Source organism: Quercus robur, chromosome 8 (genome assembly GCF_932294415.1).
Source record: "Quercus robur chromosome 8, dhQueRobu3.1, whole genome shotgun sequence".
In the NCBI taxonomy this organism is placed as follows: domain Eukaryota; kingdom Viridiplantae; phylum Streptophyta; class Magnoliopsida; order Fagales; family Fagaceae; genus Quercus; species Quercus robur.
The window spans coordinates 36,383,934-36,410,982 of record NC_065541.1 but is presented as its reverse complement, the minus strand read 5'-3'; the positions used below and the strand labels follow the sequence as shown (position 1 = coordinate 36,410,982).

Sequence of the window (27,049 nt, the reverse complement as noted above, 5' to 3'; positions counted from 1 at the left end):
CCCATTATTTCCTAAAACACACCGTCATTGTCGTAACTCAGCTTCCACTCAGATGTGTGCCTCGTGCACTTGAAAAGTGGCTAATTCTCGCGGGCCTAGTAGTCCAGTCCACTAAATCCTCTCCAGAGAAAGAAGCTAATAGTCATTCCAAGAGCCTAAGTGCTAGACAGAACCAAGGTCTTGCATGGTCCTCAGACTCAAACCTATGGGGAAACTAGTCACTCCAAGAGCCTAAGTGCTAGACAGAACCAAGGTCTTGCATGGTCCTCAGACTCAAACCTATGAGGAAACTAGTCACTCCAAAAGCCTGAGTACTAGACAGAACCAAGGTCTTGCATGGTCCTCAGACTCAAACCTATGGGGAAACTAGTCACTCCAAAAGCCTAAATGCTAGACAGAACCAAGGTCTTGCATAGTCCTCGGTTAAACCTACGGGAAACTAGATACTTCAAGAAAGGCCTAAGTCCTAGGCAGAATGGTGGTCCTGTGTGGTCCTCGGACCTCCAGCTTTATGGAAACTGACACACAATGACACCTTTCTAAGTGTTTTAGACTAGGTACAGTCATGCCTCGGTCCTCGGACCAGATGCTTAAAGTAAGTTAAAGCTATGAATATCATCGGAAACATGGAAAAGAACCCTAGCACTCGTCAACCCCCTAGGATAGTTTATTTTAGATTACATATCCTCGAACGGTCACCCCGTTCGCAGTACAGAACATGCGGCCGTTATCCCGGTTAGTCTTATATAGTTAACCTACCTAAAGTCGACATTGTTGTGCCCATCAGTTTTGATAAGTTCAAAGTGATAACTCTTTACTGACAAGGGCATCGATCCTAAGTACTGTTCGAAAGAAAAGACACCAGCACATCCATTCCCAAAATAATTATTGCAGAAAAGAAAGGATACATAAAATGAGATAAAATCATCTTTTATTAGATAAAAAACTAGTACAATATACATAAAAGGGCTTAGACAAGCCTATATCAGAAACTAATTATAAAAAAAAAGGGGCACACAGGAACGATGAATCCTTAATTTAGCTTCAACCGCAATAGCGGAAGTACGGATGGCATCGGCGATGGAAGAGAAGAAGAAGCGGAGGTGCCCGATCCATGACCTTGCTTTAGCAGCAACCAAGCAAGTCTGGACGGGACCGGCAGGGGAAGAGAAAAAGAGGCAGGGATGCTAAAATCTCCATACTTGCTCTAGCAGCAATCGAGCAAGTATTGCTCTAGCAGCAAATGAGCAAGTATGGATGGTACCGGAAATGGGAAGCCCAAACCCTCACATGCGTGGTACACAGCACTGGATGAAAATTCCAGTGCTGTCACACCAAAAATCTGATGCGACCTCCACCTGCTTCGGATTTTGGCTGAAGGAAGAAGAGACTCCTTTCTTGTCCTATCGAGGGGAAGAGATATCTTTAGCCTTTGTCTCCCTTGCCTTGACTGGGCCATTCTGAATCTCGGAGATACCCAAGGCTTCTGAAGAGGGTCTGGTTCCTTTACCCTCACCCTAACCATGACCATTTCACTCCCTAAATCTCAGTCACACTCATAATGAGAACTTTGGGAACCTTTGGAGAGTTAGGAACCCTAAAAGCTCAAGGGTATGCAAATAAAGGGGAGTGACCTCCCACTGTGCGTCTTATATAGGAGGCAAACCTGGTGGCAATCAATTCACCCAAATCTCTAAGAAGGAATTACAAGCGAAATAAATCTCGCTCAATTTCCAAAGTAATCTTTAGTCGCTGGATTTATGTCGCCTCATGAAGAGAACCTCATTAAAGCGCGCCTCGTGTACCGAAACGACAGGGACGCTGCTTGGATAAACTAAGAGAATGTCTCATAGCCAGGAACGCGCCTTAGGCAAACGGAGAGGCTCTAGCATTAATGGAGGGCAAGACTTGGCAAGCCGTGACAGAGGCCTGACGTCACCAAAACCCTCCTTTCCATCCGAGGAGCCGAACAACAGGATTTTGAGGGGCTATTGTGGGGGGTAAAAGACCAATAGGCCCACGTCAATGTCTACACTGGGCCAGGGGCCCAACACAGGGAAAAATCCCTCCTCGGCCATGGGGAAAATCCTCCTCGGCATGGATATAGCCGAGGATGAGAGAGGTAACCTGCCATCGGTAGTAACACTCCATATCGTTCCACAAAGTAGGAAAAACACAACACTAGAAAAGGAAAACGGAGAAAAGGGAAGTGTTTAAGGGAAAAGCTGTCATTATTGCATTCAGTGCCTTGTGCCTGACACGGCCATACTTCTTTGTCCTTACAACCACTCCCAACAACTGGAGGGAAAGGCTGATGGGACAAGCACCTACCCTAGGGACCCTATTCAAGAAGAAGGAAAATACTATAAAAATGGAGTAAAGAGAGACAAAATGGGCGGGGCTAATACCCCCAACACACTAGAGGTACCAGAAAAAGCTCATCGGATCGTGCCGAGGACCAATTCTCTCTAAAAAACTTGGTCCTTGAAGAACACCGTGATGACCGTTGTCCATACACTAAAACCTAGTTATTTGGCCCACTCTCTACAAATTCATTGTACAAGGCTCATTGGTCTAAAGTCTCATGCATCTTGAGCCTAGCTAGAAAAACATGACCCTACAATTAGCGTCGTCTGTGGGAAGAGCTTGTGCATTAGCAAGTGCAACGGCTAATCACGATGGGATCAAGCTCCTGCCAGTAGGAGTCCATCAAGAAGACCATTGTGGCGGTGACTAGTGAGCCCTGTACAATGAATTTGTAGAGAGTGGGCCAAAGAGTTAGGTTTTAGTGTATGGACAACGGTCATCACGGTGTTCTTAGGACTGAGTTTTTTAGAGAGGATTGGTCATCGGCACGATCCAAGGAGTTTTTTCTGGTACCTCTGGTGTGTTGGGGGGGGGGGGTCTCAGCCCCGCCCATTCTGTCTCTCTTTACTCCCTTTTTATAGTAGTTTCCTTCTTCCTGAATGGGGTCCCTAGGGTAGGTGCTTGTCCCATCAGCCCTTCCCTCCAGTTGTTAGGAGTAGTTGTAAGGACAGAGAAGTATGGCCGTGTCAGGCACAAGATACTGAATGCAATAATGACAGCCTTTCCCTTAGACACTTCCGTTTTCTCCATTGTCCTTTTCTACTTTTGTGTTTTTCCTGCTCTGTGGAACGATATAGAGTGTTACTACCGATGGCAGGTTGCCTCTCTCATCCTCGGCTATATCCATGCCAAGGAGGATTTTCCCCATGGCCGAGGAGGGATTTTTCCTTGGACTGGGCCCCTAGCCCAGTGTAGATATCAACGTGGGCCTATTGGTCTTTTACCCCCCACAGTATTCATAAAACAAAAAATGTATTTGGTACCATATTTCAAATAACATATTTTAGTGTGTAAAAAAACATAATTGTGTATTTGGTATGTGTGAGTTTTATTTTTAAAAAGCTGACAAGCACATGATTTTGTCTAATCAAGTGAGCCCCATGGTTTTCAACATAGTTACAAAAATGTCATTGAACAACATTTTTTTGATCTCAAAAACAAAAAAAAAAAAAAAACAACGTTTTTTTTAAATTGAAAATTGGTAAGAAGAGTTTTCTAAATTTAGTATTTATACACCCTAAAATGAGTAATATAACTTAAACATTCCAATAAAAAATACCCTTACCAAACACGTTGTTTTTTTGGGTCCACAATTTTAGTGTTTAAATACTGAAAATTATTATTTAAACACTTTTTTTTTTTTAGAGAGTTTCAACCTATGGCGTCTGCTCCTGATGATAGCTCTTTATCATCAGACTAAGACACCAAAATAGGATCGACTATAAGACCACGACACTTTCATTTTCTTAAATGGATCCCTTTTTTTCTCTCTCAACTCATCATCTTCCCATCAAACAAATGGTTAATGTTTATACTATTAATAAATTTCCCATTGAATCCAAATTGCTTTAAATTCAGCAATCAATCCTTCTCTCTCTCTCACTCACAATTTTCATCTCCTTAACAAACAAATAGTTTTTCTCCCCATCAAAATAGTCAATTGCCTCCCCTTGAATTTAATACCCACTGATTTAAAACCCACTGATTTATAAAGATTTTGAATTTCTTTCTCTCCACATCAAAAGTCACCAAATTACAACTAGAATTGGAAAGTACATTTGAGGTCAGTTTTTCTTTTTCTTCACTTGAACTTCTTTGTTTTTCTATTGCAATTTTATGGTTTGTACTAGATTTTTTTTTTCTTGGGGTTGTAAATACCATGTTTCTTTTTTCAATTTTCAATTGATAGTCTATTTCTTTGTATTCATGTTTACAATTTATCTTTACATAATATTTTACCCATTGAAATTGTTTATGTCTATAGAATTGGAATGTGTTTTATTGATTTAGTAAATGATCATTTGCCTCCCATTTGTTTATTTTATTTTTGGAATGGCTTTGTAATTTTTTAAATTAAACACTACTTAAATTCTTGCTAATTTTTTTTAATCTCATCTAAATCTATGCTAATTTTTAACTTCTTAGGATAACTTGGAAGAGGAAATAAAATATTATAATTGATAAGTATGGACTGTATGGTGTTCCTATTTTTCTTCGTATTTGGGATTATAACTTAGCTTTATATAGTTATTTTCATCAAATTTTCAACATATTACTATGTAAAGGTTTGTACTGTATTTTCTTTTCCGGGGTTATAAATACCATTTTTTTTTCAATTTTCAATTGATAGTCTATTTCTTTGTATTCATGTTTACAATTTTTCTATACATAATTGCATTTTACCCATTAAAATTTTTTGTGTCTAAAGAATTGGAATATGTTTTATTGATTTAGTACATGATCGCATTTGTTTATCTTATTTTTTGAATGGTTTTGTAAAATTTTTAAAATTAAATACGGCATAAATTCTTGCTAATTTTCTTTTAATCTCATCTAAATCTATGCTAATTTCTAACATCTTAGGACAACTTGGAAGAGGAAACAAAATATTCTTATTGGTAGGTATGGACTGTATTGTGTTCATCTTTTTCTTTGTATTTTGGATTATAACTTAGCTTTATATGGTTATTTTCATTAATTTTTCGACAAATTATGATGTAAATTACATTAAGGAAGTCAGACATACTAAAGTTATATATATATATATATATATAAAGATCTAATCTCTAATTCATACCATATATCTTCTTACAAAAAAAAATCTTACAATTTATAATTTTTAAGGAAATAACTTTGGGACGCTTACAATGTTGAACTATTGCATCCATTTCATGACTATGGACATACATGCAATATTGCTTTATGTTTTCTATGGTAATATTAATGTCCATTACTTTAGAATTAAAAAATTCTTTCAAATGAAGCATATACCTCGATGTGATCTCATTCTTAGGAAATTTTGCAACTTAATTCAAATCATGCTAACCAATAGATATTATATATATAAATATATATATATATATATATATATATCCAACATGAATTAAATCATATTACCTTAGTTAGGCTAAATAAACTTATCTAATTCTCAAGAGAAAAAAAAAAAATCTTATTTTGAGTTCAATTTGGCTATTATATGTTGCACTTCAATCCATCATACTTATTAAATATACAAATATGTGATAGAAATAACATGAGAAATATGATAGAAAATCAACTAGGCATTTCTTTTGTACTTAAAAATATTCTTAACCTATGGCGTCCGCTTCTAATGATAGCTCTTTATCATTAGACCAATACACCAATCAGTTTTTGATATAGACAGGGATTGAACCCCAAATCTCTTATACAACCATCAGAGATTTTACCAGTTGAGCTAACTGGAACCTACCAAGAGTTAAAATAATTAATTTCTACTTACAATTTACCCTTTCTTTTATCTAATTGAAAAAGTAAAAAGAAAAAAACCATAAAATTCTCATTTATGAAGGAAATTACTTTCTCCATTAAAAAGTTTTCCGAAAAAAAAATGAAAAGTCTCAAATTTCTCATAAACCAATATGGTACCCCAAAAGTCCTCTATTCAAACTTTGTACTTATGTTACCACATTCGATTTGATGAGTTTACACACACACACGCACGCACGCACGCACGCACACACACTATGCAACTTACCAGTTATAAATACATTTTTCAATTACCAAAACAGACAATATTAATGTCTCTTCCTCTTCCCTAACCTTTCCTCCTACGACACTTTTGTATCGTGTATACCTTTTTTCCCTTCCCCTACATTTTTTATTTTTTATTTTTTTTTATTTATATATGTTTTCTTTTGATCTTTTTTAAAACCAATAAGCATAGTATTTTTTTTTAATTATCACTACATATTTTTTTTTTTTGAAATCTACTATCAAAGGTACCTCTCTCTTTGTATCTCTCTCTTCGATTTCTCTATAATCTTGATCTTCTATTTGTTAAAATTTTAAAAATTTAGAAATTGTCCTTGACTTTTTTTTTTTTTTTTTTTGAGAAACGAAATTGTGCTTGACTTCATCTTGCTAGGTTCTTTTTTCATGATCATTGGTTTATATGTTGTGAGTTGGCTAAAACTGAAGACTTGGGAGAGATCAAACAAGATATAGTTGCTACATGAATATTTTAGAAAAACAAGAGTATTAACATATACAAAAACAAATATGGACATATATAAACAATTATATCATGAATATGTTTGCTTTCCCCTACACCTTTTATGTTATTTATTGATTGACTAAAATCAACTACACATTTAGCTTCTTTAGTTTTTCACATTTTTTTAAATTGTATGGAAAGGAAAAATAGAAATCAACATATGTTTTGGAGAGACAGTTTTTGTAATACTTGATTCTCATATATGAGTTTAGTGATTATCAAAATATAAATTGTTATAACATTGTTTAATAGTACTTATGTGATAAAATGGAAACGAAGTTTGAATAAATTGCTCAATAACTTCTCCAAAAATGCAAAATAATGTTAGCTTTCATATGAAATCATCAAAATTCATTTTCATGTTCTAATAAAAATTATACATTTTCCATTTTCTAATTCGGTTGTATTTTGATGCATATCTCACTCTATTATAACGTATGTCATATATAATAATTGAATATAAAGTGCAATAAGATTTTTTTTTTTTAAAAGTGCTGTATGTTTCCTTGCCACAAAAATTTATGTATACAAAACAATCAAGATATAGACTTCTTTACTTAATTAGATAAAATATATTATATATATTATAATGTAATCACATTATTGTGAGATGAGTTCGAGACTATTAATTATAAGTCTCCCTTAATTTTGTAAACAGATAATGGAGGAAGAAGGAAGGTTTGAAGCTGAAATTGCAGAGGTGCAAGCATGGTGGAACACCGAGAGATTCAAGCTAACCAGGCGTCCATATTCGGCTAGAGATGTTGTGTCACTACGAGGAAACCTCAGACAAAGCTACGGCTCAAATGAAATGGCGAAAAAGCTATGGAGAACTCTCAAGAGCCACCAAGCCAATGGCACAGCCTCTAGGACTTTTGGTGCACTTGATCCAGTCCAGGTGACCATGATGGCCAAGCACTTGGACACCGTATATGTCTCTGGTTGGCAGTGCTCATCCACCCACACCTCCACCAATGAACCTGGTCCAGACCTTGCTGACTACCCCTATGACACTGTCCCAAACAAAGTGGAACATTTATTTTTTGCCCAACAATACCATGATAGAAAGCAAAGAGAAGCAAGAATGAGCATGAGCAGAGAAGAGAGAGCTCGAACTCCTTATATTGATTACTTGAAACCAATCATAGCTGATGGGGATACTGGATTTGGTGCCTACACAGCAACTGTTAAGCTTTGTAAGCTTTTTGTGGAACGTGGGGCAGCTGGAGTTCACATTGAAGACCAGTCCTCAGTGACCAAAAAATGTGGCCACATGGCTGGAAAAGTACTTGTTGCCACTAGTGAACACATCAATAGGCTAGTGGCTGCAAGGTTGCAATTTGATGTCATGGGGGTTGAGACAATTTTGGTGGCTAGGACTGATGCAGTCGCGGCTAATAATTTGATCCAAACTAATATTGACCCAAGAGATCATCAGTTCATTTTGGGTGTGACAAATCCAAACCTTAAGGGGAAAAGTTTGGCTACTCTTTTGGCAGAAGCAATGGCTGCTGGTAAAACAGGAGTTGAACTTCAATCTCTTGAAGACCAATGGATATCAATGGCACAGTTGAAGACATTCTCTGATTGTGTTGTGGATGCCATTAAGAATATGAACATTGGGGAGACTGAGAAGATAAGAAGAGTAAATGAGTGGACGAATTATTCTAGTTATGATAAATGTCTCTCAAATGAGCAAGCGCGCGAGGTTGCTGAGAGACTGGGGCTCAACAACCTGTTCTGGGACTGGGACTTGCCTAGAACCAGAGAAGGCTATTACAGGTTCAAAGGGTCTGTGATGGCAGCTGTTGTCCGTGGCTGGGCTTTTGCTCCACATGCTGATATTCTTTGGATGGAGACTGCAAGTCCTGACTTGGTAGAATGCACCGAGTTTGCTGAGGGGGTGAAATCCAAGCACCCGGAGATCATGCTGGCTTATAATCTTTCACCTTCTTTCAATTGGGATGCATCGGGAATGACCAATGAACAAATGAAGGAGTTCATTCCTATGATTGCCAAGTTGGGCTACTGTTGGCAGTTTATAACTCTGGCCGGTTTCCATGCCGATGCTCTTGTGACTGACACCTTTGCAAGGGATTATGCAAGGAGGGGAATGTTGGCTTATGTAGAGAGGATCCAGAGGGAGGAGAGGAACAATGGGGTTGACACACTTGCTCATCAAAAATGGTCTGGTGCAAACTACTATGATAAGTACCTCAAGACTGTCCAGGGAGGCATTTCTTCAACTGCTGCAATGGGCAAAGGCAAGTATCTAAATTCCTTCCATGTAAATGAACCTGAGTAAAATATGAAAGCACATTGCTAATGTTTCTTTTTATTTTTCATCTTTTTCCAGGTGTGACTGAGGAGCAATTCAAAGAAACATGGACTGGGCCAGGTGCTGTGGACACGGTTGATGGACCTCTTGTGGTTGCCAATGCAAGAATGTAAAAGAGCTACCTTATATATGTTGAGTTTGGTCTGGGAGCTGGGATTATTTCCCAGTTCCAAATTTTATATATATTCGAACTCATAAGAATAATTTGTTGCAATAATTTCATATAGGCAGTTGGTTCATTCTGGGAAATTTTGGGCAGCATGATGCTTATTTTTTCTTGTTTTAGCTCATAGCAGTTGTCTGGGGTGAAATTTCTGTAATTTGGTTTAATTCCATATATATATATATATATATATATATATATATGTTTGAAATACTATCATTATTATGCATTTCAATTTCTTTATCATATTTTGTGGATGTCTCTCGATGATTGCATGGAATCAATTTTCTGTATTGAAGTTGGATTCTGAGTTTGATCTAGAGTGGAAGGCAACGGGAAGTTCGTTCTTAAAACATTGAAAGAGGCAAAGTCCAGTATCTCTCAATATTTGTGAGTGCTAACTAATGACTAAGCCTAAGCCGTTCTCGTTCTTTATAGGACCCTAAGGTCCATCTTGTTCTTTCTTTGGGGTTTAGCCCTATCTTTATTTCTTTTAGAGAACTTAGCCCGTTAGCCACATCCATGTACTATTCTAGAGGCCCTAGGTCCATATTTTCTTCATTTGAGCCTTAAGCTAATTTCCATGTTGTCAAATGATATTAACCCCGTCTTCAGTTCTATGATAGATTCTCAAAATTTTAAGTTGATTTGATTTTTAATACATGAAGCTACATGTTTGGCCATAAATGAACAATGAAAAATGGGATGAAGAGAGATCATCAATTCTACTAACTTATACACTTTTCCTTTGTTCACCCCTTTGGACCTTTAAAATTATTTTTCCTAAAAATAACTCTGGTCAAGGATATTCCCACATTAAAGGAAAAACACACCCAAAAAAAAGATGAACAAAGAAGACAAAATGACAATGAGAGATTCAAATAATGATGAATTAGTAATCCTTAACGAAATTTTGACCCTCATTAAACTAATATTGACTTTTGATATCACTTCCTTCATATTTTTAATTTACTTTTATAAAATTTTATTTTATTTTCTTTTTGAAACCTATAAAATTTTATTTATTGGATTTGACAGTATATTGAGTGTAAAATCATATTAAAATTTTAATAATGTGGTCCCAAATACATTTTGATTTATAATATTTAATGTGAACCATCAAATGATGAGAATCATGGATATGAATATAGATGCAATTTGTTATTATTGTTATTATTATTTTTTTTATATAATCAGTTCAACATAAATTTATTCAACTAGTCATTCAAAGTCTATCCAAACTAATAAAAAAAAAAAAAAAAAAAAAGCCTAACTCTCTTATCTAAGATATGCGTAAAAGCATTCGCATACCTATAACATGAGAGAAGGCTGAACGATGAAAAGAATTAACATAATACAAAATGTCTTTTACCAAATGACCTTAAGTAAAATGGAACGAATCTCCATGATAGAGAAAATTGATGAAAATTTAAAAGTTACCTTTGAACCTCTTTGAAAATTTTAATATCACACAATTTTCCACAACTATCCTAAGTTATAGATTTGTAGTTGTGATGATTACTTATTATTATTACATAGACTCAACATTTTTAAAAACTATTTAAAAATAATAATTAACTATTTTTAGAAACTATCTTTAAAAATTTCCTATAGGAAAAAAAATGAATTAACTATTATTCCAAAAAAAAAAAAAAAAAAACCCTAAAAATACATTTTATCACGATCCATTAATAAATACGACTAGTTTATACAAGGCTTTCCTGTGTAGCGTTTTAATAGGCAGGCCTCTTCTCTCTCTCTCTCTGTCTGATTGGCTTTTGCGGTGTGACTAAAGATCCAGTATCGCTTTCATTTCATTCTCTCTCTCTCTCTCTCTACAAGACGATTCCGAGGTTAGGTTTTTCTACAAATTGTCAACGCGTTAGCAGCAGGTAATGAATCTTCAACCTTTTTGACTTTACAGTTTTCTTCTTGTAATTTTCAAATCTCTTTTTTGCAATTCAGTATTTTGGTACTTTTTATTTTATTTTATTTTTTTAAGGTTATATAGTTCTCGGTCTTCGTTCAATTATTCAATATTATAATTTGTTAGATTTGACTAATTATACTTTTGATTTAATAAAAGAGAATGATAAACTCACCTGAACATTTACTAATCAGTTGTATTTGTTAGATTTGCATTTGCTCTCAGTTGTATTTGTTAGATTTGCATTTGGATTTGAGGATCAAATTCAAGAGATTCACTTGATATAAATTTTAACAAAGGATGATGGATTTTGAGTTTTGAGGATTTTGCTCCAACAAAAAACACAAATTTTATGTATATTTTACACTTAAAAAAAAATCATTTCAAATCTACATATTTCGTAACGCTTAAAAATCCATATATTGATTTGAACAAATATAAACAATTTTTCGTTTTAAGATTCAATTCTTCCTGTCCCATTAGTCCATGATTTTCGCATAAATGGTTGCTTGTTATAGTATCATAATACGCGGTTTGGATTTTGTCTCTAATATGTAGTGTACTTCTCATTTCGAGATAAAAATTCCACACATTGTGATTTAATTTATCAGTGATGGTTGATGGAGGGTCAATCTTGTCCTACCTGTAAGTAAAGGGTGGAATGAATCCACTCGATAACTATTGGATTCCAAAATTTAAAATTTTCTTATTGTAGATAGCAATTTGGAATTTGTTCAGTTTAGGGCGGGGGACAACAACCTTCCTTTCATTCCTTCAATCTATAATGCTTAGATCTGGGGAGACAGGAAATCCTTTATATATACCCATCAAAAAATACAAATAAATCCTTTACATATCATTTAGTTCTTTGGTAGGTTTCACTATCCATAAATAAACCCTATATTCAGGTCCTTGGCTCGTTGTTTCAGTCTCTTATTTACGAATCTGGGTTTTTATTGTACGATGAGGAAATAAAGTTGCAGTGACTGCTCGCTAGTTTAATCTAGATTGTGAGCAAAGTCCCATTTTTCATTTGATTGAGAAGATAAATTGTCGGAAAATCATTGTTGGTTGTCAGAATGGTCTCCTTGTGATCTAATCATCACGTTTTAGGATCTTGAATGGTAGGGTATAAAATGCATTGTCCTCTACCTTTGTCTGGCACATCTTTTATGTGTATAACTGATGGTAGATATGTCAAATGCATTTTCAATTGTTTTTAGCATGTAGGAGAGCCACTGAATGAATTTGTAAAACTAGAATTTTTTGTTCATAGCATGTAGGACAACCACTAAAGAATTTGTGATATTAGCAGTGCACACACGGAATCTTGTGCTTACATTGTGTTTGACTTCCTTGGTCTCAGTTGGAACAAATTTCCTTTGTAGTAATGAAGTGGTATTCTCAAGGACAAATGAACTGATTTGAAAACAGGATATGAAAGTTTGCGAATTCCAGTGTGATGCTATTAAATTTGTAATTTGTTTTATGCTCTTAGTTCCAGTTTTTTGCTGTGTTTTCTTTATATTCTACCAGGAACTTGCCATTTTAAATCATGTTTATAAAACACTGACCATTTGCTGTATCTGCAACTGTCCAGTTTATGGCTCTCTCTCTCTCTCTCTCTCTCTCTCTCTCTCTCTCTCTCTCTCACACACACACACACACACACGCGCGCGCACGCACACGCACACGCACACACACATAAGTGTGCTTTATACGTAATGACTACGAACTCATATACCCACACGCAATGCCTTTTATTAACCCATTATCTATTGACTCTGCTAAGTAATATCTTACTGCATTTGTGCTAGTATTAAGCTTTTACTGTGGTTGGATTTCCACCATTAAGAGCTATCATGCAAAAGTAGACATGGACACAGCTCAATGCTCAGCCAGGCAGCCCAAGGTGCTTTTGATTGCCTTGAACTTTTTACAACTGAGGTGATTTTGGTTCACAGGATTCACTCAAGATATATATATATATATATATATATATATATGCACTCACTGGAAAAAAAAAAGATATAGAGGAATTTACTTTCTCATCTCTTTTTCATTGTATACTTCAATGCACACTAATCTGTCTGTGTATGTATGTATGTATTGATTTTAAGTCCTTTTAGGTGTTCATGGGTTTAAAAAATTATTTGAATTAAATTCATCTGTAAAACACATTATCAAATGAGAATGGTTCTGAGAATCTCGGAAGAAGTTGTAAGAACATTCCATTCTAGAATAGAAATTAGAAAAGAAAGTCATAGATTTTTGGCAATATATCAGTATGCTTCATCTATTTAGTACTCTGTAGATTGATGTATTTAACATCTTTGTGTACCTAAGGCCATTGAACAAAGCTGAGATTGTGCCCTTGATTGTTGTTATGTCCTTGTACAAGTATTAAGTAAATTGAAGGAAGGCCAGGACTAAGAACTTTGTTGATGGTTAGGGAAAGAAGATGGAAGACGATTCAGACGTAGATAGAAAGTGTAGAAAGTCTCGACACTTTCTGGATAGTTTATTCACTTCATTGAACTCTTGGATAAAGTAAATTATAAGATATTGAGGGAGAACTTTTACGTAAAAAAGATCTCAAAGATGGAGGACAATTAAATTGGATGGAGAGATTATAGTTGAAGAACTGATGCAACTAGATAACATGGAGAGGTGGTGAAAGCTAGAACATTGTGAGCTTGCTGGACATGCTTCAGAGAGAATGTTCAGTCTTGCAAGATTTTCCATGAGTTCATGTTTCCAGGAGTAGTTTTTTTCCCTTCAGATTTAATTTTTAGGATTAATTCCCTCTACTATTGATATAACAAAGTAGAATTTCAGAAGTTTTGTCAATGCTTTCTGTTGCCCTAATTTTGCTTCAATTTCTCAATGAGCTCTAGTTCAAATTGCATTTCCTCATCTCACAAGAATAGGTAGAGGGGACAGTCATGAACTTAAAACCCACTGGATATGTCTATTACTAACTAACTAACTAACTAACAACAACAAAAAATCTATCAATTTTAACCCCAGAGTTCTGTGGTTGCCCTGCATCAATTGGTTGATTTGACAGAGTTTCAGATACCAGTTTTGTTTGTTTTGTAATGCTCTAAGTCTACTGATTAACATATAGACTCATGCCACATTAAGATATAGACTCATGCCACAGCTAACCTTGGATTACACTGTAAAAGGAGCTGTTTTTCTTGCAGTCCCCCCACCCCCTTCTTTTCTTTTCCTTTCCTTGTGTATGTGGAGTTTTTGTATAATCATTTTTCATTTTTTATGCTAATTTACTAGCGGTTAGGGGAAGAAAAATTGAAACTTACCTCAAGAGGGTGCCGTCCATCAAACCTGACTTGAGGTCTTTAGCAGTTGATATTCTTTCCTAAATTTGCCTGAAATCAATAGTTGAATATATGGTTTTTGAATTGTTTAACTCACCCAAAGCAAAGAAAAAAATATGGATGGTGAGCCTGAAGAGCCTTGCAAAAATGCTAGATTTCTTTATGTCTTTGTCACAACCCCTCCCCCCAACCAAAAAGGAAGCACAGAGAGAAATAAGCAAAATAAAAAATTCTTCCATTATTTGTGTATATGTAATGTCAAAAGAACTGGTATACAGAGATGCAATTAAATTGAAAAGGAAAGAAAGAAACCATTACACAATGTAATGGTTGTAATCTTATTGGTTTCTGTATGTATAATCGTGTATATACGGGGAAGTTGGTAAGAAAGAGCGAGCAGATACAAGTTCACTTTCCTTTGTTCCATGGTTTAAGAATAGAGAGCACGATGATGATTGCAATAACCAGGAGCAATATAATGGCGATCATCATGCACTTTCTAGACTTCCTTTGCAAAGTCTTTGCAGCTTGGAGAGCATCTGTACCCGACTTTACATGGTCCACTGCATTAGTCACCTGTATCCAACGATTCAAATAATAGTAGAAAGCATTACAATAACCCAAAATGGGAGGAACATGGCATTATAATAGCAGGACAACGCATTAAGTACCGTCTTAAGCACTAAGTGAACAATGTCACCCACTACGCCATGCAATGATCAGAAATGAGAAGTTCATGAACGTCTTAAAGTTATGGTCTCGTTTAGTGGAATCTTTTTGGTCAAAACTTTTGCAGATTTGCCATGATTTGTGACCATTACCTTATGACCCTGTTCTCTTGCGGGCTGGGTTGCGTCTCCATATGTGAGGGCAACAAAAAAATGGTGCATTACTGCATTATGAGACAAGTTTTTGTTTCACTTACCCAAGAAAAAATGAAAAGGTTTTTATTTTAACTATCTTTCTTCGCTGTGTTCAGTTCTCAAAATGAAATAATCTTAGGGAAATGAAAGAGAAAACCAAGCCTCTTACGTTTTCTTTCCTTCTTTTATTTGGGATCAGTATTTTGTATTAAGGTTAAATACTGACACAATGACTATAAATTTTAAGCATGGCAAATTAGAGTCTGCAACAATCTACATAAAAACTACAAGTTGAGAAAAAAAATATTTTAATACTAGTAACAAGACCATTGTGATGTGTATAATAATGATGGTAATATCAATCTTCTAGGTAAATATAGAAAAGTTAAACAGAGATGTAGAAACAACAGGAGTGCAGTATAAGTCTGCTAAAAACCATGTATATTTGGGTACTTGGAACAGTAAGACTATTGTGATTCGTATAATTATGATAATATTTATACTCAGAAGTGCAGTACTAGTATGATACATCAAAAACCTAAGACTAGTTGAACATCAAGGGTTCATTCAAAATAACAAAATCTAGTAGGTGATGACAACCCCTTCTTGCCAGACTGGTAATATTCAAAGTATTTAAAAGCAACACCTCTCTCCCTCTCTCTCTCTCTCTCTCTCTCTCTTCTCCTTTTTATTTATTTATTTTTGGTAATTTTATTTTTCCGTAGCACCTGATTTTAGCAAGGCAGTAGATGCAAGAGAGCTCAAGAAAAACGAAAGATACCAAGACAAGTAAATCTCAGATGGATTTTTTTTAAATACAGATTAGTCAGTTAAAAATTTTGGGGGATAACATTATCTTGGTTTCACCCTCCTCTTGTAGAAAACAAGAAACAAAAACACACGCACACAAGAAAGAAGAAGAAGATATAATCATTGAAAAATAACATGTCGCCAGCAAAGGCCAAATCAAACTTCCTATTTATGAAAACTGTATTTAGAGGAGTACCAAATCCTTCGTCCACAAAGCACACCACCAACATCAAACCAACTTCAAAAAATAAACAAATAAACAAATTAATAAAAGACACAACAAAGATGTAAGAGGCGCTGCTGACACAGGCAGAGTAAAATCATGGACAAGTTCGGAAACCAACTCTACTATATTACATGGACAAGAAACAAAACGGGGTAGACTCAAGCACCGTTGCTACTCTTCCAAGGTTGGATGACACCGACAACTATAACGGCAACTATTACTAAGAGAATAATAATGGCAATGCACATCCATTTTCTGGAGTTCTTCTGGAGTTTCTTTGCATTTTGAAGTACAGTTGTCCCTCTTTGGACATGATCGACTGCAGTTGTAACCTGGACAAGGTTCCCATTAACACCCAATACCAAGCAATGCATATTCTTCGATTATACATATACATGCACAGACCCACATGCTTGATGATGTAGAAGCAGAAACAAACCTGATTTTCGATGTTATCTAATATCTCTCCTTGAGCCTCGACTAAGACCGCCATATCAAGGTAAATCTGACAAATTATTTCGACATTGTATTAGAAATCTGATTTCACGTAGTGTATTATATATACTTCAACTGTAGATATACCTGATGCAAGTCAAGCAGCTTTTTCTCAATTTCTTTTACAACATCATGTCTCTCCTGAATTTCTTCAACGGTGTTTAGCACCTGCAACCATGGCCCAAAAAATAATTAATGGGCTTTTTTAACCCCCTTTTGTCTTTTGTTTCTTCTCCTTGTGCCCTTTAAGCATAATAAAGCTATAATGTAGTCAAGAAGGTTGTGGGAAAATTCTCCTTATAACCGGAATTAAGCTGCAAATATATAAGTAAGCTTGTCCAGTCCTCAATATGCAACTTGCAGGCCTGGGCAATTCACGTAAACACTCTTTGGGTGGGTGGTGGGTTTTGGGGACGCAGGGGAAGGGTCATTCATCCAAATCTCTTTTTTCAAGACAAGTTCCTGTTCTATCCACTGAGATATTATTAGCATGATGAAGTGATTAAGATACAAATTCAAACAAATATTAAAGTTTTCATCAGTAGGTATATAATCAGACTGGTCGAAGGAGGCAGGATTATTTAACTGCGGACCTAAATAATCCATTTGATGGGAAATTATTAGTAACCTAGATCAGAACATGGCAATAAACTCTGTAGTTAGATTGCCATGTTAGCCAAATACTATTCCAACACTCTGTTCATTCTATCATTGATTACTAGCAAAATGGAGTTCAACAAGAAACATGCTTCTCATTGCTCCATCACGAATTCCAAGTCATGCACTTGAATATTCTACCTTTTCATATGGCAAACTGACCTCAACATAACTTAAACACTGGCAGTTTTTTTGATAAGTAAACATTGGCAATATTTATGATCTTATTTAAAACACAAAATACAACAAACCCATTCCAGGATGTGCTTGTTAAATAATCAATGTCATTTCTTGTGTTTATGATTTTAGAGTTCAGTAAAAGAAGCAATGACAATGTAAGATGCCTCCAAAAATAATTATCAGTCGTGGGCTATAACTAAAGTGGAAAACAGAAGGAAATCTATTCAATATATTTCATATTAGATATCAAAAAGAGCACACCTGTCCTCGTCCTGCTTCTTGCATTGCCTTCTGAAAGATTTGCTCACTATTTCCAGTTTCTATCAGGTGGTCAATTGTCTACAAAAGTCATTACAATTTGACCAATTAAAATAATATCCAAATTTATCAATCCTCAAAGCACAATAGAAGGATTCAGGCTCACCTCATCATCTGGTCTGGTTCCTGTGACTGCTCAATCAAATCATACAAGCACAAAAACGTATAAAAACATTATCACCAACTCAAAAAAGCAATGATAGTACTATAACACCATTACTTTAACATGTAACTCATAATTTTGTCACTTTGCATCTTTCATATTGCAGGCAGAAGTTTTCTAACCTGTCATAACTCTTCTCTCCACAACCTCGCGATATTCATCTTGGATTCTCTGCCTAAGGGTCTGAAATGTACCATACAAATGAGAAGACAGTGGAAACTAAAATCAACATTAACAATCATAAGATGTAGTCATGCCTGGAACTCTGTCATTAGCTCCTTGAACTTCTTCATCAAGGCACTGTCATTCAAAATTAATTTTAAGTTAATTTGCTAGATTATCTAAAGAAAGGAATTCAGAAGCACTCTAAGAGTTAAATATTTGCACTCGTGCCGGACTTTGTCATATTCATCCTTGCTCTGTCTACACCGGTTCCCTTTTCACATCCAGGCTTTTGTCGATTGGAAACGTTCTGGAAATAATGAAGAGTCAGTAACCTTAAAGAAGGTAATGACCCTCAGAAGAAACTAGCAGATTTAGACACTATTGATCAAGGTATTACATCTTTGCTAATGGCTTCTAGTTTTCCTTTCACATTTCGTGCAATCTTTCCCACTTCATCAATATCTTTCTCCATCCGCTTTTTAATAGCTGAATATAGTTTAACAGTAAGTGTTGTTATGAGTATAATTCTACAAAACAAGCTCAAAGATGAATTAGATACTCAAAACCGGTAAACTTAATGCATCTTGTAGAAGTTATTAAGAGTTTTCCACGAGTTAAAATCAATTGGCTAAGTCAGTTGGCATAGACAAGATTTTGTAAAACAAATCCACAGGGGACCCTGAAGGCATGGATTCTAACAAAATCTTCTTGCCAATTTTCTGCCAATGCTTTATTTCTTTGTGCCACAGTTCAGGCTTTCAAAATATCAATCTGTGCTTTGGCCAATATTGAATGAACATTATCAACTACCTGCCTATGTTGGTTCAAACTTAGCCATGCAACTTACTCATAGCCAGCTTTTGATAAAATGATAATGAGGTGACATTTTGTTCCAAATACAAGCCTTTCAATTGTAAGGAATATAGGAAATATTGTTACCTTTCATGGCAGATGCTTTTGTAACAGCCTTCGATTCCTCATTAGCATCCTGTACAAAAGTTTCACATTCTGTTTTTAAAGTACTATCTGAGAGATTCTCTAGTTAAACCATTGTGCCATTTGGAACAGAAACCATCCTGTTGGCCATCCAGGTAGAAGGCCAGTCACTAGGATCAGTATCTGATCCAACAAAATTTGAAATAATTACAAAATCATCTAGAGTTTTTAATCAAATTTCCAAAATTGTTTCTGACATTTATCTTGTCCTTCTTAACCCTGTTACAGTTCTCCTAATTATATCATGAGCAGGGTGGCTTTACTAGAAGTTGAAGAACTGAACTTGATGCCTACCGTAAAGGCTTTCCAGCTTAACCTTTGTTCTGGATGACAAATATTAGGTGCTACTACTATTCCTATTAGGAGCCATAGAGATCAAGTAATAAAACTATAGAATTCATCACGTGTGAACTCTAGTGCTAGACCAAAATGAAAGATTTAGAAAACCAAAACCAAAAGGTTTCACACTACAGCACATGCAACACATTTACTAACTAAAAGGCAACGAAATTTTACATGAATCAGATCTCATTTTCAGAAACATTGCTTATATACTTCTCAATAGAAAACCCAAATAGAATTTAGCCCTGGGAGAGAATCAACATACCTTCAGTTGTTTAAGAAACCCGGAGAGCTTCTCCACCTGTTTCTCAGTCTCTTGTATCTAATAACAAAGAACAGCAGGAAAAGGAGAGGGGGGGGGGGGGGGGGGTGTGGGTGGTGTTGGGGAGGGGGGAAGTAACTTGTTAGAAAGCAAAATCTAATTGAAGATAACAGTGCTAGATTTTTTTTTCCCTGCTGGAAAATAATAGAAGTAGAAAGAGAATCACATGCAAATTTGATTTCTCTTGCCCTGCCTGACTAATGTAAACTATTAAAAAATGTTCACTAAAAATCAAATAAAATTCAACATTATCAAATGTGATGGATTTCCATTTCTCATCTAAGCTTTGCAAAAGGAAATAGATCATCATAGATAGGACATACCTGCTTATTGAAAGCTCCCATTCCCAAATCAGGATTGCTCCCAGGAACACGCATTCCCATTTCGATATCATTTTCTCTGGAAGGCTGACCTTTGGCATCACTAACAAATGAATCCTAAACCACAACAAAAGCACGCAAAAATGAAAATTCTTTAACATTTGACCTGAAAGAAAAAAGCTCTGCATATTTAACTCTGAATCAACAATTAAATTACCCAAACAAAAAAACTCAAAAGTTTCAAAATTAAGCAGTCTCTTCTCTCCCATCCAATTCAATTCAATCTCTAAACTTTTCAAGAGAATAAGTTTCTGAAGTCTTAGATAATGGTGCTATGATAGTCAAATAAATTACTCACATACATAAATTTTTTTTTGATTAGTACCATTAGCTCAGTTTGGTTGCCAATTCAAGTTAGAGAATTTTATCAATGAAGAAAACCACATAAACCCAAAGTGGTGGAGATATATAAGCCATCTAATTGTAAATAATTCTTAAATCCCAAGTGGGTATTCCCTAAAAGGCTCAATTTTACATGGAACTCACAGATAAAGGCATCTTAGACTATAAACTCATCATCATAAAACAGAGTGTCAAATCCAACATAGACAACACCAATCTTGCAGTCGTACACAGAGCAGAAAAAACCAACCCAAATAGCAAAATCATCACTTTTAATATCCCAGTCATTGAAAAGGATTGGTTAACATAAAGACAGTGATTTCAATCCACTAGTATACAAAACAATCACACATACACACATAAATGACAAAAGTTGAAAAGAAGTGAGAAACACAAGTACCGTAAGAAGGTCGTTCATCTTGAAAATCACAGATTCAGAGTTAGAGGAGAGAGAGAGAGAGCAAGAAAATTTTCAACGAACAGGAAAGACAAGGAGCATAGGAGCTTTGTGTTAACTTTTTTTTTTTTTTTTTTAAGAAATTGTTTAACTTAATAATACTATAATAAATAATAATATCGATACAATTTTATTATGTTATGTTGGTTGGCCGGCGATCCAAAGATGACTAAAACGACAGACAGACGGACAACTCACTCACGCCACGCGTGACGAGTACAAAAACCCAAATGTTGTCACAAACTAAATTTATTTCTTTACCCTCAAAAACATTCTCTTCACTAACATATAAAATAGAAAATAAAATAGACTTGAGGAAGCCATTTTGATAATTGTGATAAAAGAGGGTGTTTGGTAGGGGTATTTAAACAACAGTTTTTTTTTTTTGTTTAAATAACATTATACATATTTTCACATACTTTTTCATCCAAATACATTTTTAAAAAATATAAATAATATTATTAGATTAACATTACCAAACAGACCTAATTCTCCATTATACCATATGGATACAAGTTACATTTTTTTTTTTTTTTTTTGCTTGAAGGAACAAATTGCATTGTTTTGTAGACTACTAAGTTATATATATATATATATATATATCAATTGAATTATTAATTTTTCATTCTCTTCACTTTTAGTGAGGGTTTTAACAGATTTAATAACATTGCAACAAGAATCTTGGCAACCAATTTTAATATTAAGAGAATCAGAAGAATCAGTAGCAGATTGATAGCAAGAATCAGAAGAAGAAGAAAAATAATCTTCCAAGGAATCAGACAAATTGTTTGATTCCAGGATTCTGAATAACTCTTCTTGCTCTTTATCATCAATGTTTAACATGTTAAATTTATTTTTTAACTTACCAGGTTTTTGTTTGCAATCTTTACTAAAATGTCCAGGTTTTCCACAGTTAAAACATTTACCTTTATTTTTATTTTTATTTTTATTTTTTTGCTTGAAGGAACAAATTGCATTGTTTTGTAGACTACTAAGTTATATATATATATATATATATATATATATCAGTTGAATTATTAATTTTTCATTCTCTTCACTTTTAGTGAGGGTTTTAACAGATTTAATAACATTGCAACAAGAATCTTGGCAACCAATTTTAATATTAAGAGAATCAGAAGAATCAGTAGCAGATTGATAGCAAGAATCAGAAGAAGAAGAAAAATAATCTTCCAAGGAATCAGACAAATTGTTTGATTCCAGGATTCTGAATAACTCTTCTTGCTCTTTATCATCAATGTTTAACATGTTAAATTTATTTTTTAACTTACCAGGTTTTTGTTTGCAATCTTTACTAAAATGTCCAGGTTTTCCACAGTTAAAACATTTACCTTTATTTTTATTTTTATTTTTATTTTTTTGCTTGAAGGAACAAATTGCATTGTTTTGTAGACTACTAAGTTATATATATATATATATATATCAGTTGAATTATTAATTTTTCATTCTCTTCACTTTTAGTGAGGGTTTTAACAGATTTAATAACATTGCAACAAGAATCTTGGCAACCAATTTTAATATTAAGAGAATCAGAAGAATCAGTAGCAAATTGATAGCAAGAATCAGAAGAAGAAGAAAAATAATCTTCCAAGGAATCAGACAAATTGTTTGATTCCAGGATTCTGAATAACTCTTCTTGCTCTTTATCATCAATGTTTAACATGTTAAATTTATTTTTTAACTTACCAGGTTTTTGTTTGCAATCTTTACTAAAATGTCCAGGTTTTCCACAGTTAAAACATTTACCTTTATTTTTATTTTTATTTTTATTTTTTTGCTTGAAGGAACAAATTGCATTGTTTTGTAGACTACTAAGTTATATATATATATATATATATCAGTTGAATTATTAATTTTTCATTCTCTTCACTTTTAGTGAGGGTTTTAACAGATTTAATAACATTGCAACAAGAATCTTGGCAACCAATTTTAATATTAAGAGAATCAGAAGAATCAGTAGCAGATTGATAGCAAGAATCAGAAGAAGAAGAAAAATAATCTTCCAAGGAATCAGACAAATTGTTTAATTCCAGGATTCTGAATAACTCTTCTTGCTCTTTATCATCAATGTTTAACATGTTAAATTTATTTTTTAACTTACGAGGTTTTTGTTTGCAATCTTTACTAAAATGTCCAGGTTTTCCATAGTTAAAACATTTACCTTTATTTTTATTTTTATTTTTATTTTTTTGCTTGAAGGAACAAATTGCATTGTTTTGTAGACTACTAAGTTATATATATATATATATATATATATATCAGTTGAATTATTAATTTTTCATTCTCTTCACTTTTAGTGAGGGTTTTAACAGATTTAATAACATTGCAACAAGAATCTTGGCAACCAATTTTAATATTAAGAGAATCAGAAGAATCAGTAGCAGATTGATAGCAAGAATCAGAAGAAGAAGAAAAATAATCTTCCAAGGAATCAGACAAATTGTTTGATTCCAGGATTCTGAATAACTCTTCTTGCTCTTTATCATCAATGTTTAACATGTTAAATTTATTTTTTAACTTACCAGGTTTTTGTTTGCAATCTTTACTAAAATGTCCAGGTTTTCCACAGTTAAAACATTTACCTTTACCTGATCTTTGTTTAACATGTTTCTTTTTAGCATAAAAATCATCAGGTTTAACAAAGTTGGTTCTGTATCTTTTATGTTTTTTATAGCTGTAATTTTTGTGACTTTTATCATGTTTTTTCCCTTTTTTCCTGGAAGGGGCAACAGGGGGCAAACCATATTATTCTCAGAAATTACCCATTTCATATTTAGCTTTTCTTTTATTTTTTAATTGGTGTTTTAATAGTTTTTTATCATTGCACATATTGATGCCAAGTTTTTTAATAGTGCTTAAAATATCACCATAAGTCAAATTATCATAATCAATAGAATCATTTTTACCAATTAACTCTTGTTTTACCTTATGAACAAAAATAAGAGGCAGACCGTCAATAAACTTTTCTTTCCAATAAGGCTTGAAACAGTCTTTCCGATGCATTACTCTGGAAAGGAAAATATCTTGGTACCATCTGTAATCAGACATAGTGAGACATCTCAAATTATTTAGCAAATCAGAAATTCGAGATGAAACATCAAATGGAGTACCAACAAAATGTTTAATAATAGTATAAATCAAGATGTTAATAAAGGACATAAATTAAAGTTCAAATTTGCTTCAAAATTTGAAATTGACACTGATGTTGCTTCAAACATGATTCATGCTAAAATTAAAAACCTCAACTTCCTTCAGCAAGAAGTTAGATACAAGAAAATTGCTAAACAAATTTCTGATGAATTGTTGCAATCCATAATTATTGATGATGTTTGCTCTGATGCTCTTAATGCTTTTTGGCATGAGAAAATACACATTGATGATTTGTCTTATGGTGACAACTTACCTATTAATGTGCCTATTCAAGACCTAATGATAGGTTCTTGCCATTATTTCACATATAATTTTAGAGGTAATATTCATAGTACCAAAATGATAAATACTGTCAATTATCCTAACATTATCAATGATTCTTTGTAAGAATCGGACAATAATGCGTGGATAAATACCACTAATAAGTGGAATGATAATAATATTTATATTTATACCACTACTAAGTGGATTATTATGGCTCCCTCGACTGAGAGGAAAAACAAGGGAAAAGCTCCTGTACAGGACTATTCTCAAAACAAAAGGCTCCCAGTGGGACAACCTTTTGAAATGCATGAAGGCGCCTCTTCTGGGGTAAAACCCAATGGATCAACATCCGTTCAAGGAGATGTCCCGGCAACGGTGATATATTCCAATGGTGATATGTTAATTGCTTTACAAGAAGTTTTGTTAAGAAATTTACAATTCCACAATGGAACCTGTTCAGAATTACCAAATTCTATTAAATTCATCCTTGATAGCCTTCAATTTGCTTTTACTAGAAACCACCATAATCTTTTCCAAAAAACCCTCAGAGACCTTGAAATCCACCTTGTTAACCTTATTGCTCAAAATGAGGCTTATATGAGCCACCATGTTAACCTTGTTTCAGCAAATTACCTTATTTCAAAAATAACCTTGTTTAAAAAAATGAGGCTTTTGAAAGCCATCTTGTTGGCCACCCAAATATCACAGATGAACCCTATGAACCCATTACTAGTCAACTCTTTGGCAAAGAGGACATCCATTCAATGGATAAAATGACTATTATGGGCACTGATTACGCAAGCTGTTTGGCCGGTGATAGTGTTGGTACTCCTTCTGATTCTCCTAAATTTTGTTGTTTTATCATCAACAAAATGAACTTTACTATTATGGACATCCATCTGTACTTGCATATATATATATATATATATATATTGAGAAACAAGTTACATTGTTAATATACGGTTTACTATTTGATAGAAAATTTTGTTAGAACGTTACATTGTTAATATACAGTTCACCACTTGATAGAAAATTTTGTAAGAGTGTTATTTACAAATTCTTACTAAAACAATATATGTAAGTAATACACATTTTTGTAGGGCTGTAAACAAACCGAGCCGAATTGTAAAAATTCAAATTTGTTCATTTAATTTTATTTTAAACACTAGTTGAGCTTGAGTTTATCAAAGGCCTACCTAGGTGTACTATGCCCTAGTAGTTCTTCATCCACTATTTCTTGGATTCATATTCTTCTTTGACCTGTCATCTTGGATTCATATTCTTCTTTGACCTGTCAAGCGATCAAATGTGAATCATTATGGTCAACTAAAGATACTGCTCTCAGTGTCTTTGCCAATTTAAAAGTATTGAGCGCTTCATGCTCTACCTCATTATTAGTGTCTGAAAATTCAAGTCACATCATGTATTCAAGATGACCTCTTCAGAGGAAGTAAGCCATTTGAACATCTTGTGCACCAACCTTTGGTAGATGACCCTTCTATTCTTCAGGTCAAGGGGAATCATCCAGTAGTAATAAAGGCCATGGTAAGTGACAAACAACTCTCCTCTTGGTCTACCTTGTCCATTAAGATATGTTTGAATTTTAAAAATGTGTCCATAAAGCTTAGTAACTTTTGTCCTACTATAAAGTCAATAATCTAATTGTTGCATTGACGATGATAGCTATCTTTGGGGCAAACTTTGTTTAGATTAGTGAAGTCCATGCACATTCTCCACTTGTTATTAGGCATCCTAACCATTACTATGTTGGCTAACCACTTTCTTGTAGCCTTATTTTGTTTAAGGGAAAAGTTTTAGTTTCGTTGTTGGATGGAACAAATAGTGGGGTTCATGTTCATCTTGTGGACCATTACCTTGGGGTTTATACCTTATTTGTGCTTGTGGCATTATGCAAACACACCCTTGTTTTGGCTTAGAAATGTATGAGACTGTGCCCCCAAGCCTAAACCTAAAAATTGTAGGTTTTGGTCATGTCTTACACGAATGAGGTGGAGTCATGTTATAACCTCTCAAAAGACAATGGAGGGGATCTTATTGGTGTTATTCTCCTCCCTAGGTCAAGAGTTTTATAATGGAGTTGCCACTTATTTAATTGGAAAAATAAGAAAACCAAAGTGAAAAGTACATCGTTGTATTGATGAATTGAAAAAGACACATCTTTTTGATAATAACTAGAAAATTACATGGTTTTGGTCCTTGATGCAATCTAAAACAAAAGTACATCGCTTTGATTCCTACTTACAATCTAAAAGAGAAGATTACAAGGATAAGCCTAATCTACTAACCCTAATCTAAGTTCAAAGGCTAGGTTACAAGATTGTGAAGGTGTTAGGCACCCAACCTTCCTAGTGAAACCACTTTTCTAGACTTTGGTGGCCAATAACCATATCACATCATTCAAACAATTATAGCATCCAAGAACAAGTGATTGAAGAGTGAAACAAACATTGATAAGCATGATGAAATCTTATCCTAGGCATGCGAAT

General features: G+C 34.3%; 2 protein-coding genes and 1 long non-coding RNA gene across 4 annotated transcripts; 2 read left to right on the top strand and 1 right to left on the bottom strand.

Moving 5' to 3' along the window:
• The first annotated feature begins 2,097 nt into the window (after positions 1–2,097).
• Positions 2,098–9,187, top strand: LOC126696227 (isocitrate lyase-like). Its single transcript, XM_050392998.1, has 3 exons — positions 2,098–2,139; positions 7,281–8,886; positions 8,979–9,187. Exons 1-3 carry the CDS (start codon positions 2,098–2,100, stop codon positions 9,071–9,073), a joined length of 1,743 nt encoding a protein of 580 aa, XP_050248955.1. The 3' UTR covers positions 9,074–9,187.
• A 1,651-nt stretch (positions 9,188–10,838) lies between these two features.
• Positions 10,839–13,356, top strand: LOC126695367 (uncharacterized). The gene is made up of 2 exons (XR_007646015.1): positions 10,839–11,015; positions 12,868–13,356. It is a non-coding gene; the product is annotated as an uncharacterized LOC126695367 (long non-coding RNA).
• Positions 13,357–14,608: 1,252 nt separating this feature from the next.
• LOC126695366 (syntaxin-132-like) lies at positions 14,609–21,215 on the bottom strand. Of its 2 annotated transcripts, none has more exons than XM_050392085.1 (13): positions 21,054–21,215; positions 20,255–20,368; positions 19,875–19,931; positions 19,211–19,259; positions 18,669–18,757; positions 18,505–18,578; positions 18,364–18,406; positions 18,229–18,289; positions 18,050–18,075; positions 17,887–17,964; positions 16,876–16,956; positions 16,733–16,798; positions 14,609–14,970 (listed from the first exon to the last, which is right to left on the bottom strand). In XM_050392085.1, the coding sequence occupies exons 1-13, from the start codon at positions 21,069–21,071 to the stop codon at positions 14,803–14,805; spliced, it is 924 nt and encodes a 307-aa protein (XP_050248042.1). In that variant the 5' UTR covers positions 21,072–21,215; the 3' UTR covers positions 14,609–14,802. The 2 variants fall into 2 exon arrangements, with proteins under 2 accessions (XP_050248042.1, XP_050248041.1); XM_050392084.1 differs by lacking the exon at positions 14,609–14,970 and adding an exon at positions 16,191–16,625.
• Between the last annotated feature and the right edge of the window lie 5,834 nt (positions 21,216–27,049).